At 40.5% G+C, this 14,625-nt stretch overlaps 2 protein-coding genes across 6 annotated transcripts in view; one reads left to right on the plus strand and one right to left on the minus strand.

The window, feature by feature from the left end:
• LOC139754898 (uncharacterized) overlaps positions 1–4,117 on the plus strand; it is a 6,678-nt gene extending 2,561 nt beyond the window's left edge. The window contains exons 5-7 of the mRNA XM_071672724.1: positions 1,506–1,889; positions 2,455–2,569; positions 3,301–4,117. Of these exons, the coding sequence (XP_071528825.1) occupies positions 1,506–1,889; positions 2,455–2,567 (497 nt within the window). The 3' untranslated portion in view covers positions 2,568–2,569; positions 3,301–4,117. The remainder of the gene's footprint in view (positions 1–1,505; positions 1,890–2,454; positions 2,570–3,300) is intronic.
• Positions 4,118–10,110: 5,993 nt separating this feature from the next.
• Positions 10,111–14,625, minus strand: part of LOC139755019 (uncharacterized) — a 127,831-nt gene continuing 123,316 nt past the window's right edge. Inside the window, exons 13-15 of one of the 5 annotated variants that reach the window (XM_071672940.1) lie at positions 13,152–13,538; positions 12,232–12,336; positions 10,111–11,642 (exon numbers count right to left, since the gene is read on the minus strand). In XM_071672940.1, coding sequence (XP_071529041.1) covers positions 11,434–11,642; positions 12,232–12,336; positions 13,152–13,538 — 701 coding nt within the window. In that variant the 3' untranslated portion in view covers positions 10,111–11,433. Of the gene's footprint in view, positions 11,643–12,221; positions 12,337–13,151; positions 13,539–14,625 lie in introns of all 5 variants that reach the window. The other 4 variants (XM_071672944.1, XM_071672942.1, XM_071672941.1 and 1 more) reach the window with 4 other exon arrangements.

The following is a 14,625-nucleotide window of genomic DNA, read 5'->3' on the forward strand; positions in this document are numbered from 1 at the left end:
AGACCTATTAAATTGTGTGTCCCGATGAGAAAATATTAACGCGTCATTCATTCCACGAACCGGTACAATGATGATGGAAGATATGTAACTCCTGTATGCAAGATAGTTGATAGTGTGCACAAGAATTAGTCTCACCTCAAGACTCGGGAATTGATGGATACCTTGATTAAGAATAAGTTTAAACATTCCTTGGACTTATCAATAACGAATACTTAATATGGCATCAGTAACGAAGGATCCTGTCCACGGATTTATTTTTCATTGAAATATGCAATCGTGATAAAAAACTATGTTTGATATCTGACTTCAAAAGGCATCCGAGTATATTCCATATAAGGACGTAAGATGATCAAGCATACTGTTCTGATTTCTACTTTCATTATCACTTCGTCCACATCAATTCTCATCTAAACTAAACTTATAAGTACTCGTTTTTTATATCCATGATTACTTAAAAAGATCTATTTCAACCCAGTTAGTCTCATTAATCCACAATAACAATCCGTCAACAGAAACAAGTCAACCGTTTTTACGACAGATACAATGACACAGTCGACACACCCGCTCTCCACGCTTGCCATCCACTGTTTCATTCATTCGTAACAGACTCACAAGCAAGTTACTTTTTCTGACTACTTGTCAAATGACTTTTGCGATGCATGTTTTGACTCTAGGTGTCTGGCGATTGCCAACTCTGACTGGCGAATACCAAAAACCTGTCACTCACTCACTACCGCATGTTTGGCTACTTCATGGCCCACAGCCAGTGCACATGCGAGAATAAAATGAGATATGACTCGTTTGATCTAAACTGCATGATCCAAAATCGCCATTATTGACACTAATCATATAGTTTTTTGTTACCTAATAAAAAGTTTAATCTTTAAGTTAGCAACGATATGTCAAGTTGATTATTCAGCATGCAAAACTTGACGAAGCATATGAGCATGAATGCACCTGATTTTTGCACCAGTAGACCGTCGAGAGAGAATGATGCCCACACAGTACAGTCCAGAGTTTCTCTCTCCTTAATACCCGGGTTTATGGAGAAGTGGCGGCCACGTTATCTGACTCAGTAAGATATGCTTCACCACCAGCATGGCTTCTCCCTCACCGTGGAAGTCATAGCTGGGTGAGCATACCTTTTCTGTTACCTCGGCTGCCACTTCGCCTGCTTAACCATTATCCATCCCGTTGAAGTGGAGATGGTGGCAATACCTTCTACCAAAGTCCCCCATATTATCCTTAGGCCAAGTTTGATATGGATCACATTAACAAAGCAAGTAGCAAGCAGCTTGGTTATTAGATATCTTTAGGATTCTCACAAGTCTTTCATGCCAGCTGCCTAAATGTGTGTAATGTCATTGTAGATCCTTATGAACGTTAATGTATAGAGAGAAAGAGCTTTAGAGGATTGTTTGTTTACTTGAGGGTAGAGGAGAATGACTGCTTGTGTGACTGACTATGTTATTGAAGATTGTGACCGTTAGTTGTCTGCACGTCAGGAAGCACCGTGTACACGCCCCTCAGTACCACCCAACCTACCTCCAACACCGGCTACAGCAGCACCCTGGCCCCCACCTATCCGGAGCAGACATCTTTGTCGCCGGCCAACTGCACCAGCGAGAGCGTGACGCCCCTCGACAACTTGGTAGTGGCACCTTGCTCGTCTCCTCTTAAGGCGGACACACCCTGTGGCGCCGCCCTCACGGTTCTAGAGCCTTCTTCACATGCCCATGCGGCCACGCACCATGTCCATGTGTCCACTCATGCGCATGTACCTACCCACATGTACTCATCAACGCATGCCCATGTACCCATGCACACCCACGTAGCTGCCACACCCGATCCGATCTACACCACCCTCCCGCCCATCACACATTACTCAGGTAAGTTGACCTTCTGCACCTGCATGTCTTACTGTACGTCAATCCTACTTATATCTCTCCTTTTGGTGTGCCTTGAAATGGTGCACATCTGACATGCTACGTGTCATACCACTACGTCCTGTATCATCTACAAGCGACACCTCTACTAGTTAAACATCTACCACTGTGAACATAATGTGACACACTCGACATACGTCTGTATCAGCGTTGAATTACTTATAACAATGAATGTTTGAAACGCATATCTATGGCAGTGACAATCTAAGAGTGTAAGACCTTCACATCTATAGACATAGAAACAGGTAATACAGTGACATCTCTTTCTTTTACTTGAACGTATCATGTCATTAGATAAGTGGTTAGATCTCTGCATCATGAAACCCATTAGGTTTTTCCGGAGTGTAATGCTGATAATTTTCCTTCATATACCCTCTCGTCTCCAACATGATTATTTCGTCTCTCACGACCAGACTCTGCAATTAAAAATGCTTAACTTAACCCTCGTAACCAGCTCCCTTGACAAGGACGCAACCCATTTGTACGTTCATCCTCTTACTTTCTCCAGGTACAGCCAGCATAGCGTCGATGACAGACTACACGTACTCCTCGCCGTACACCCAGTACCCGTCCACGTACCCAGCCTATGGCTATGGCACCGGAGGACTCCTCAGTAAGTAACTGTGAGTATTGGTGTAAGTTGTTTTTTGGTTTCTTGTGTTACCAGTAACACGCCTAGAATGTATCAGAGCGTGTCGTCTTAAGTCAGTCCAGTTTGGGTCTTATTATGTCCTCTTCTCCACACTGTCTACTATAGGTCGCTTCAGAGAAAAAAAATCGAGAGGTATTTCGTCCCCTTGTAATTAAGATACATCAAGAATCATTCTGATCATATAATTTTTTTTTTTTTTTTTTTACGAGAAGACTATAAAGTGATGATGGGTTTCAAACTAATGTCCTCATTTACCCCATTACATGAACATTAATCGTCCCGTGTTGATAATCTGACAAAGGTTTGTTTTTTTTTTGGGGCTTATCAGCTGCCAGGGTCGTTCAGGATATCAACGTTACGTACACCAACCGAGACATCTTCAGCACCTTCTGCAGGTGTTGAAATTCTAAAAACAGATTAATTTTCATTCTGTATATGGCTCGTACTAATCACACTGGTGCTAGTTTTTTTTAAATATGTAGAAGATTTACAATCGATATAGGCTACACTCTTAATAGTTATATCCTGGCTCTCCTGTTCAATTAACTTTGCAAGGCTTGATATAATTACTTACATGAATTTGTTATGATATGCATCAGAATCAAATAATAAAGAAAAAGATTTTTCTCGTTCTTTGTGTCACAGTTACATAACATTTGCCTAACCTGACTTTGTCACGTTAATGGCTTTATCTTTCCACAGACATGGGAAACTATAGCATCTCCGGGAACGAAGGCAACGACAGAGGCGGTGGGGGCAGCAGCAGCACGGACAGCAGCACCGCTTACAGTAATATCCGAAGTAACCTTAGCACGTAGCGCTGGATATTCACCTTGTGATCTCTCCTAGCATCCAGTTGTCTGATTGATCAAGACAGCTGTATTTCTAACAGGCCTAAGACACCTGAGCAATGATGAATGGCAGCACTTCGTGAGAATGAGGAACGAAAAAGTATAGTTGCTTAGCTTATAAGGAGGAACGAGAAAAGGAATACGAGGCAACTGCAAGAATTCTGCAAAGTTTCCACAACCGCCAGAACGAAATAAGACATGTAGTATTAGATAAATGCGTGTTAGGCAGTGCGGACCGATCTCTGGCTAGGATACCAAAGAACCATCACTGAAGTCATGATCTTACTTTGAGTCAGGGTCCCGTCGAATTCCATTCTCCAGGCACACATTTCAGGAGAATATCATGAAATTCGAGTCATACGCTTTCACCCATACCATATCATGGCCTTCCTGGTGTGCCTGAAGGAGGTAAGCGAGGGATGTGGAGAACCTCACTTAAATACACTCACACACACACACACAAACACACTCCCACCTCCCCACTCTGGGCGCGGGAAGCCGTCCTCCTGTCGCAGGATGACTGTGGCATCTCCCTAACGCCAGTAACTTCCTCTCTCAGGTTTTGGGATTCATTGGGATTTATTGCTGTCCAGATCTAGTTCTAGTGACTCGTGTTTTTGACTCTGTCCAAAAACTTCTAAATCCCTTTAAGTCTATTTTTGTCAATAAAAGCGTTTGTAAAACGGTGATTTGATTACCTTCAACGCATACCATACGTAGGGAACTAAGTTACTAGATAATCGATTTATGAATTCATGATATATATATATATATATATATATATATATATATATATATATATATATATATATATATATATATATATAATGTCCATCCATTATGATATCACAGGAGGCTGCCAACAATAAAGCAAAACAACAACAAACCACAGGCGGAGGCCTCTTTAATTTGGGTCAGATTTGATCTGCCCCAATTTATCTCAAGGTCGTGTGTCATGAGGCGTCTTCTATCTTCTACCTATCACTACAAGGCAACATACGCGCTGGTTTACCCAGACGTACAAAAGAGAAACACATGTTCACTGGCCCATGCGTAACTAATATCGCATTACTTTCCTCCTGTTTTCACGTACCATGATAAGACTACCTCTATAATGACAAGTTATATATGCCGAGGTGACAATATAGCCCGAGTATGTTGCTTCTGTATATTAATATGATAATAATAAGTATAGGGTTTATTTGGGGTCCAATCAGAATTGTAGTTAATTTCTTTAAGTGAACTGTAACAATATTATGTAGCTTTCTGGTACAAGTGGAGCACTTAATATCCTAGTGTCTGGTGATGACTGACAACGACGCAGGGAGTTTTATTTACATTGGCTGTAGTCTAATCATAAGCATTTGATAAACCCTTCAAATTGCTTGTAGAATTTTGATTTAGAATTCTAATTCAGAGTGACTTAAGATCTCTCATGGTAACGGGTTCCCTACCGACACCACTGCTGACCAGAGGAAATGTGGTTGGTTGGTTGGTAAGGAAACTATGATAGTATGTCCCCGTATTCATTTTCCAACGTAATCAGGTTATAGTTATTGGCTGTTCGAGGATGATGTAAATCCTGTTTCTTATAATCTTCACGAAACGGATGCTGTGTTCTGCCTAAAAGCAATCTACTCAAGTCTTGATTAGATTACTAAATGAAAAAAAGAACTTGTTGGCCACAGTGCAGTTGATGTGGATATATACGTAATGGAACTTGACCGATAGTTCACCAAGATGATCTACTCAAATCGCTGCCATTCACTCACTATCTAAAGGAACAACGTCTTAATACAAAGATCAGGAGCAACTTCCAGGGAAATAGATCAGATCCATCCACTATGCCATCTCAGTTGTGACGGATGCTAAGACATTAATCTCCGCTATAGCAAACGGTCTAACGCTTAAAAGGCTCATTAATTAACACTGATGCCAATACACACTCAGTAAATTCATCACAGTGAAAAGCAAGGACGCAGTGTTTTCCGTGATCTGCCAAAGATGCTTTCTGAAGGAAGGATATATTCTTTACTACTTTGTTGTGACTAACAAGACAGGCCTAAAATTTCGTGAAAATTTCCCTTTAATATTTCGCATCTTTTCCTTCTGTGCCCCTACCATTTTTCCCCATTCTTTATCAATGTTTTTATTTAAAAAATGTAAAAAAATCTTATCTTAATGTATCACCCTCTGTGACATGCTGATACTAAAACGAAATGGATGCTTAAATGTACATCACCGAGATGTGCGACTGGCTACATAAACATATAGACCCATATGAGGTCAAGAGTTTTTTATCTACTGTGTCTTCTTAGGCTATAGAATCCTCGTTTCAGTCAATGATCAGGGAATTAAATCATCTTGATCGAAAAGACTTGATGAAACGTCCCACACAAAGTTGTTCCATTTTCAATAGAAACGATTCATTGGAAAGTTTACACTTTACGCCCCACAAAGCTTTTTCGGTGGGTAATGTTTTTTCCTATCGTATATAATGCGATTCGAAAGATTTCGACCCTTATTTCATTCGTATCCGAGATAATCGCCCCTCCCTTCCTTCATTACAAACCGGTAAAAACATGGGAAGTCAGGGGTTTGAGTGGAGGAGTGGCAGAAACGAGTGTATAGCCATAGAAACGAGGCAAAAATCGTTCAGTTCACATCAGAAAAACACCTCTGTGCCGAAACTTTATATATAGTATTCGTCCTATTCTAATGGCCCTAACCTAACACAACCTCACCAAGAGGATGGGTGTTTCTATCCCGGGGCTATACTCCCGGACCCCAGGGTGCCCATACCGTCCCTAGACGGAGTATCGCAGAGTCCCGGTTAACCTACCACATACTTAATGAGGTTTACCTTTTTATTTTCGCTGGATATGCAGGCACCGGAGGAACCAGGGTGTGGGTCGTCGTGGAGATCGCGGGGTCCTTCCATTTTCGGGGTTTCTGGAGTAATTTTACAGTTTCCGTCAAGTAACACCACCACAACACAACTCTATCCTCAAAACTGATTCAAAAAAATCGAGGTCCCAGCCACTACACAACGAATCGAGCCATCATTGGCTAAATCAAAAAGGTGCTGTTCTCTGATTGGCTGGTGAGTAGCCGCGAAAGTCACGTGACTTCCCCCCCACCCTCCTTGCGCGTGCGCGGTAGTAAACAAACGTAACGGAAAACGTATGCTCCCGTGCGACTTATATATTCTTTTTATTGTTCTTCTTAGCTACATATCCTCCTGACAATTTATTTTCGAGCTAAGTGATATATATAAGAATTCTTTTAAAAAAGAATAGAGCTATCGATCGCATATAACAAATTTCTGTAGCGCGTGAACTGTATAAATACCGATTCCCATACTCTTCAGTAAATGATTATGAGATCCAGACCCCCCTCTCCTCCCCCGACTCTCTCTCTCTTCTCTCTCTCTCTCTCTCTCTCTCTCTCTCTCTCTCTCTCTCTCTCTCTCTCTCTCTCTCTCTCTCTAACATCATAGGCGTATGTCATATCCTTGTACATCTTCATGTTGCAGGCTCATGTTTTATGTCAAGGATCTAAGGTGCCGATAGATAGAAAAAAAGAGATTAGTCATTGACACGAGTGGTTGAAATCTAGTTTGTATAATATGTCCGGTTTAGTTTCTGCAGCTTTGTGTACTAAACTCCATGATACAAACTTAAAATCACTACTAAGACGGAAAAACATCCCGTCTAAACCATTAGAATTTGATATGCTGAGATATATGCAAAAGTTTGGATAGAATAAGCATAAAATGATACCTGAAAGATAACCAAAAAAAAAAAAAGTAAAGTTCCTTTTTCATAAAACGATAGCAACTATAAACTTAACATGATATTCTTTTACCAGAGGAAGTGCCATACTCCATGCAAATAGTATTGGTAAGTTTCCTTCTTCATACTGAGAGTATTTTGTTTTACGGTAACTACATCCACAATGTATAGTAACATGCATTCCTTTCCAGAAATTCAAGAAATCCACAATGTGATTTTCCTCATCAAAGATAAAAGTGGGTTTGCTTAACGAAAAATAAAGAAATCTGATATCTTTGTATCATTTGTTTCCTAGTATGCTTTGCCTGTGATCGTATGTGTCTGCATGTTAATGTTATTGACCTTAACATCTTTGGTCTTATTCTTAATCACGAGAATAGATTACAAGACCTCAGTCAGTTAGATACATGGTCAATCCACTATTGTAGCCAACCCATATCTGCTATTACAGTTGGCAGTGTGATAATACGTCACGTATAGTAGTGAGCCTGTGACGCTGTCCCATTCATCTCTAATCCACACATTCACACACAATCTGACAAAACTGTCAGGCCTTCAATTACATTTTGTCTGGATGATAACACCTATTTTTGAAGGGTAACGTTAGCTCACCAGCTATAAATTGAAAAGTTTTCTTTCCTCAACCTTTTACTGTATTGCTATAATCCTAACAAAATTACAAAACCATCTTTATGTCTACCTTTAAGCCTCGATACTTTTTAGAAATTTTACGATAAATGTATCTCACAGATACTTACCACATCATGTGTTGAATCATATTATGGAATTAGTTCTTAAGACATTCTACTTTCCATATTGTATATGTTTACTGGGCACGAATGATTCGCATATAGTACAGTGGTACAGTGCCGGCCATGCTGAAACGAATCTTGGTTCCAATTGTCTATGGTGCCAATTTTAGATATAAATCTTACACTTTCTTTGTCTTCTTTTATATTAGACTTGGTCATGTTATACACTAAACACATTCATAGAGAAAGCTACACATAAATCTTTCTTGTTAACCACTAAGAACTAACAGTCAAAGAAAAGCTTAACCGTATATACCCTAAAAGAACGTTACAGAACAAGAAATATTAAACAAGTCTGGATATCTTTTCAAACTTTCATAAATGTTGGATAGATGAAATCTGTCTATTCAGTCATTTTGGTTATTACAAGTTTAAAAGTGATATATCTGGTTGTAGTCAATGTAGTGAGGAGAAGCATAGGAGAGGCTGTGTATGTTACCCCAAGACCTAGTAGAGCGAGAGACTGTGATCCGCAAACAGTCAGTCACCAAATCAATTTCCTTCAGGGAATCACAATACAAACCATATATTCAACGTCTAATCAACCGAGTGTCTTTCAACATTATTGGTGTCATTCACCGCTTTGTCAAAAAAAAAAAAAAAAAGATAGCGGCTATATATATATTCTTTATAATCACGACTGGTTCAAAGGAGCATCTTTGAATACCTTTATCTATTATCCTGACAATCACAAATGGTCTTTACCGTAGTCGTACAAAATTGCACAATATATCAGAAAGAGTAATGATAAAATGACGCAATTTCGTGCTTCAAAGTATTATTGGTGGACTTGAAATAATGTGCAGGTAAGGTTATTGTCTGTACTCTTGTTTACAGAATCGACATAGTCCCTCATAGTGATGCTTGGTGAGGCTTCTTAGGCTGCTGTCATTCATCGCTACCATACGGAACAAGCGAAACTTAGCTTCCTCAGCTGCAGCATACGGTTGAAGAGACTCTCCGCAACGTGGTAACAAGGGAGTGTTAACAGTACAAGACAGCATCATTGGAGGTGCATCCTTTCGTGAATGGGGAGATGTCATTTGTGTGCAAGGCTTTGCATAACAGAGGACTTTGTTTAGAGTGATCTGTGTGGATGCATGACTGAGAAATTTAACATAATATAAACACCGGACATTCTGAAGAGAATAGAGGTTAGGTTCAGTACTTTACTTTTCCTTTCATTATAAAAGAAAAGTGTTTAAAACACTTTATAGCTTATGATTTAAGAGAAATGATATGTAATATAACGATCAGGGCTTGACCCTTTTCTACTATAATGTAATATAATTAACTGACCTTGACTAGTTACTGATACAGAGATTATGAATGCTTATAAAAGATCTCCCATATTGTTTGACTTGCAGGCGAACAGAAAGACATATTTCGATTCTATTTTCTTAGATTCACATTGTCTGAACGTAATCTATAAAAGCAAACTGATGTCAGGTAGTTTGATTATGTTTACTTTGCAGTTTCTATGAATAGTTTCATTGGGAAAGAATCTTATAATAAGATAGCTAAATAAACAGACAAACAGACACTATAGCAATGACCCTTTCTTTGAATTACTAGTGCAACTTGGTGTTCTAACAAAAACAAAATCATTTCAGAGTTTTCCTCAACTTACTAGATATAGATGTATGAACTGCTCGAAACAATTATACTTTTCCTGCAAAATTTTCTTTATGAAATACAAGTAATGTTATGAAATATACTATAAACTCACAACTTCAATTCATGGGCTCATGTAAGCCTTGTTGTCTCAGTTCATTGGTGTTTGGGGAAGTTAGAATGACTTTCATCCAATGGCTGATGTTTACAGAGCTTGGGATTGATGTAAAACGTTCTGCTTGGACTCAAACCTTTAAGAATTAGCTCAGTGACTGAAGGCAACTTCAGTCAGATGTAGTTCTCCATGATGTGTGCATATAGAGAACAGAGGAGCATAATACAACCACTTGATTGTCACCGATTGAATAACACTGAAACTCCACCACGTCTGTCTCCGTATATATTGTGCTGCAAAAGAAAGAAAATAAATGATAAACCTTTATGTAGGACTGGATGTTATATCTAGATAAAGAATGAGATCTAGATACCTATGAATTCACTAAGATGATATGGAATTAGGTTAGTTTGTGAGAAAACCAAAAGGACTGATTAGTCAGGGTTAAAGAATAGCTCTCTTCATTGTATGGATTTAATGTATGGTTATCTTTAAAGGTTCCTGGCATAAACAGACAAGAAGAGAGATGTTAAACTCTGGAAAACTGGAAGATTATTTTATTGCAGTAATGATGCACGAGAATGCTACTGTTCCACAGTGATAGCAATACACGTTATGTAGCCATCAGAAATAAGCTCTCAATACATTATTGATAGAACACTAACATTCACTTGAAGATTTTTTCAGTTTTACCTGTCTTATGTCCTGCACAAACCTGAATGCTTATCATTATTTATAGTATTAGTGTTACTTTGGTACCTAACCTTGTCTTAGCATCAGGAATACAGTTCTGAGAGCGGAACTCCCCCTGTATTCCATGTATTCCGTTATTCTTTGACTCTTCTGACACTATATTGGGTGTAAATATGATAAAGTGTTTATGTTTGAGTATATAACATAATGTTTTATCTATTATCCATCTATCCATTATATCTTATAGATGATTTATGTGGAAGGTAATCAAATCACTGTTTTATAAACTCTTTATTTAAAGAATAGACTTGAAATGATGGGAAGATTTCAAGAAATGACAAAAAACAGGAGTCATTAGATCTAGACCTGCAGAGTGATAAAATCCCATTGAAAACCGAGAAGTAGTTACTGGCGCTGGGCAGAAGCCACAGTCATTCTGCGACAGGAGGACGACGGCTTTCCGCGCCCAGATTAGAAAGATGTGCAAGTGTGTTTGTGAGTCAGCGCCCCTCGCTCTCCTCCTTCAGACACACAAGGGAGGTCATGAAGTTTTATAGTTAAGATTATAAGACTTGGTTTCATAAGGTGTCCCTTCCCCCCACCTGAATGTGTGCCTGAAGAAGGAAGGATCCCTTGGGGCCTTGGCTCAAGTAAGCTCGTGACATGTGAATGAAGGTTCTTTGGTATCCTAGCCAGAGATCGGTCCGTGTTGCTCAACACGCACTCGGTTAATACTAGTGGTCTCCCTGCCCGGCGTTACGGAGACGCAGAGATAATTTTCAGGTCCTTGACCTCCTCTTGCCTGTCATACAGGTTTCTGCTCCTTCCCTATCTCTCTCTCTCTCTCTCTGTCCACACGAAGTGCTGCCTGAGAGTCATTGCACAGATATAACAACGAGGCCTGTGGCTCTGCTGCAGCTGTCCTAACAAATCAGACATCTGCATATCAGCTGAGGCTACCGCGAGGTGGATAAACAGTACGTTCCGGGGTCTTGTCTTGGGCACGCTGAGGAATCGATGGAAGACTGCATCATCCTCAGTCCTCCTGTGTTACTGAGGCCATCACTGTTACCGTTAGCGTTGCTGCTGTTTGTGCTGTTGCAGCTGCTGTTCCCAGCACCGCTGTTGTTACCACCGTTACCTGAGCTGCTACAGTTTTCCATGTCTGTGGAAAAGTTACCAAAATTAGGACACAGAGTTATATTGCGTAACAATATGTGACATAGCAGTGCTATGAACAAAAAAAAAAAAGTTAGGTAGGCAGTGGTGCGTTTTATGTTGAAATCACGTCCCTGAATGAGATGTTCTTGGACACAGCAAGAAAAACGATGTCAGATTCGCTTTCCAAAGGAAATCATGAAAGAACAAGAAAACGAGAACAAGAAATACGGATAAAGATATTATAGAAGCGATGCTGAAAGAAAGAATGCTTTTCTATTGTGAGCTATAAAATGACATTAAGTGATGTGATTGCTTAGCTTTTGAATGAGAGCAAATGCAAACGCCCTTGTAATGATATGACCTTGTGATCCAATCTTTTTATCAAGTATATTCATGTCATGAATACAGAAATCTTGTTGCATTGCAAATTCGCTTATGGAGAAATTTACAAATACTCAGGTAGAAGGAAGGACAGGGGAGAGCAAAATCAAGACTGGATCAGCTGGACACAAAGCTCCAAAACACAAGAGGAACGATAACAGTAACACAAGGAACCAAAGAAACAACTTACACCAATACTCACAGTTACTTACTGAGGAGTCCTCCGGTGCCATAGCCATAGGCTGGGTACGTGGACGGGTACTGGGTGTACGGCAAGGAGTACGTGTAGTCTGTCATCGATGCTATGCTGGCCGTACCTGGAGACAGGCGATCACGAAAGTTACTTTGTATGGGCAAGACTTGTCGCACAAGGCGGGAGGAAAGAGTGATGATTCATGTACAATTTTCTTTTCACTGTACAGCTTTTGTAGGTGGTATGTAGGAAGACCAACTTTGCAGAAAAGATCATGGTTAGTGACGGATATAATATCAATAGTCTCTTATGTAGACGAGAGAGGAAATGTTTACCTTGTAGAAAAACAGAAATATATGAATGGTTTGAAATGTCTATAGAACAGATAATGGTTGGTTGTACAGTAGCATGACTAAGACCAGACAAACTCCGTAAATGCCAGATAAGGATGTTATGTGGCCCATTCGAGAATACGGAACATAAATATGAATCGTCTGATAATGTTAAAAAGAAGCATTGATAGAAAAAAAGTCTTTATAAATCATGATAAAACATTTGATTTTTAGGGATAAGTGATTCATTTTGATGATTTGGATATGATATGTTTGACCGAATAAGCAGGACGACTTAAGTCACTGTGAATATATTGATCTAATGGCTATCATCTGCTAGGTAGTAATTATGTAAAATTCTCTAACATTTTTTGGACAGACAGAAGCTGTTTTTTTTTCGTCGAGACGAGAGATGTCTTCAATGCATTTTATGTGATGTTCAAAACAGGCAGATGTTTATCGACCTATTGAAGATGCCACTGGTTGACAGTGTGAGAGTTGGTGCAATGCATGACCTGTGGTGCGACATGTGGTATACCATGTATGCTCATGCTCTGACACTGGTGGGGTAGAAATGTAGACATGCAGGTGCAGAAGGGCAACTTACCTGAGTAGTGTGTGATGGGCGGGAGGGTGGTGTAGGTCGGATCAGGTGGTGTGGCTGCTACATGGGCGTGCATGGGTACATGGGCATGCGATGAGGAGTACACGTGGGTAGACACATGCGCATGAGTGGACACAAAGACACTGTGGGTAGCAGCTTGGGCGTGTGGGGAGGGCTCTAGGACCGTGAGGGCAGCTGTGCAGGGCGTGTCAGCCTTGAGAGGCGACGAGCAGGGCGCCACTACCAGGTTGTCGAGGGGCGTCGCGCTTTCGCTGGGGCACCTGAAGGGCGACGCGGACGTTTGCTCCTGGTAAGGGGCAGCCAGGGTGCTGCTGTAGCCGGCGTTGGAGGTAGGTTGGGGGTTGCTGATGGGCGTGTACACGTTGCCTCCTGACATACAAACAACATTTGACTCTCACACAAACACACACTATTACAGTCATGTTCCCACTCTAGCTACCCTCTCCACCGCGCCCTGATGCACTGATAAACTTCCAGAGCTGTGTTTAGCTGTTTGTCTTCACGAACAACGAACACTGGAAAGTGAACCTGAGCACAAGGTATAAAGTAAAACTGAAGCCACTGAAGACGTTGAACGACCGAGTTGTCATTTGTATTCTTGAGAGGAATTAATAAGAATTTGATCCGAGAACAAGACCATGTACTTAAATCGAGCGTAGTGCTGGTTGCATCCCAACTGAGCGGATGATGACAAACACTACAGAACACTGACTTAATTAGAGGAAGTGGCCCCTGGCTTTAGATACCTGGCGGAGTGGCAGCCGAGGAGAGACAACCGCAATGATACAATCACCTCGCGATAACCCCTGGTGTGAGGGAGGAGCCATACTGGTGAAGAATATCTTGCTGTGAATCACACACCTTTTGCCACCACTGGTAAGATACCGTAGGTAAAACGGGGAGATAAACTGAGGACTTTGCTTGGTGGGATGCATCCTTTCTCTACGGTGTACAGGTGCAAAGAAGACATGCTTACGTACACCATCTACTTTCATACGTTGAACAAGTGAACAGTTTTGCATACTTAAAGATTACGTTTTGTACACTATGCTGTAGAACAACTACTAAAAGTGTGTCAATAGCGGTCATGCTGCATCATGCTGGCTAAAGTTTGTGCCAAATATTCTGAATTCATTATACATGCACTTGCTGATGAATACATGAGGTAGGAGAAAGAGGCCTTTACATGGTATTAGATGGATTCATGTCTTGTGTTAACCAGGAAGGAGCAAACACCTCTCGTCAGTAGATGTTGGGCAAACATTTAACAAGCAGGAAAAAATGGTCGAAGTTCATTGTTTGTCTATGGAGACAGTAGACTGTTAGCCTAAATGAAATCTGGCGTGTATGGTTATTGTAGAAGAGATGAATAACTTTTCTGACCTGGATGAAATGGGGAGTGTGTGTAGTTAGTGTGGATGAACTTAGAGTTAAATGGGAATAGGTGTCTTTTGTA

This window comes from Panulirus ornatus, chromosome 18, assembly GCF_036320965.1.
Source record: "Panulirus ornatus isolate Po-2019 chromosome 18, ASM3632096v1, whole genome shotgun sequence".
Taxonomy (NCBI): domain Eukaryota; kingdom Metazoa; phylum Arthropoda; class Malacostraca; order Decapoda; family Palinuridae; genus Panulirus; species Panulirus ornatus.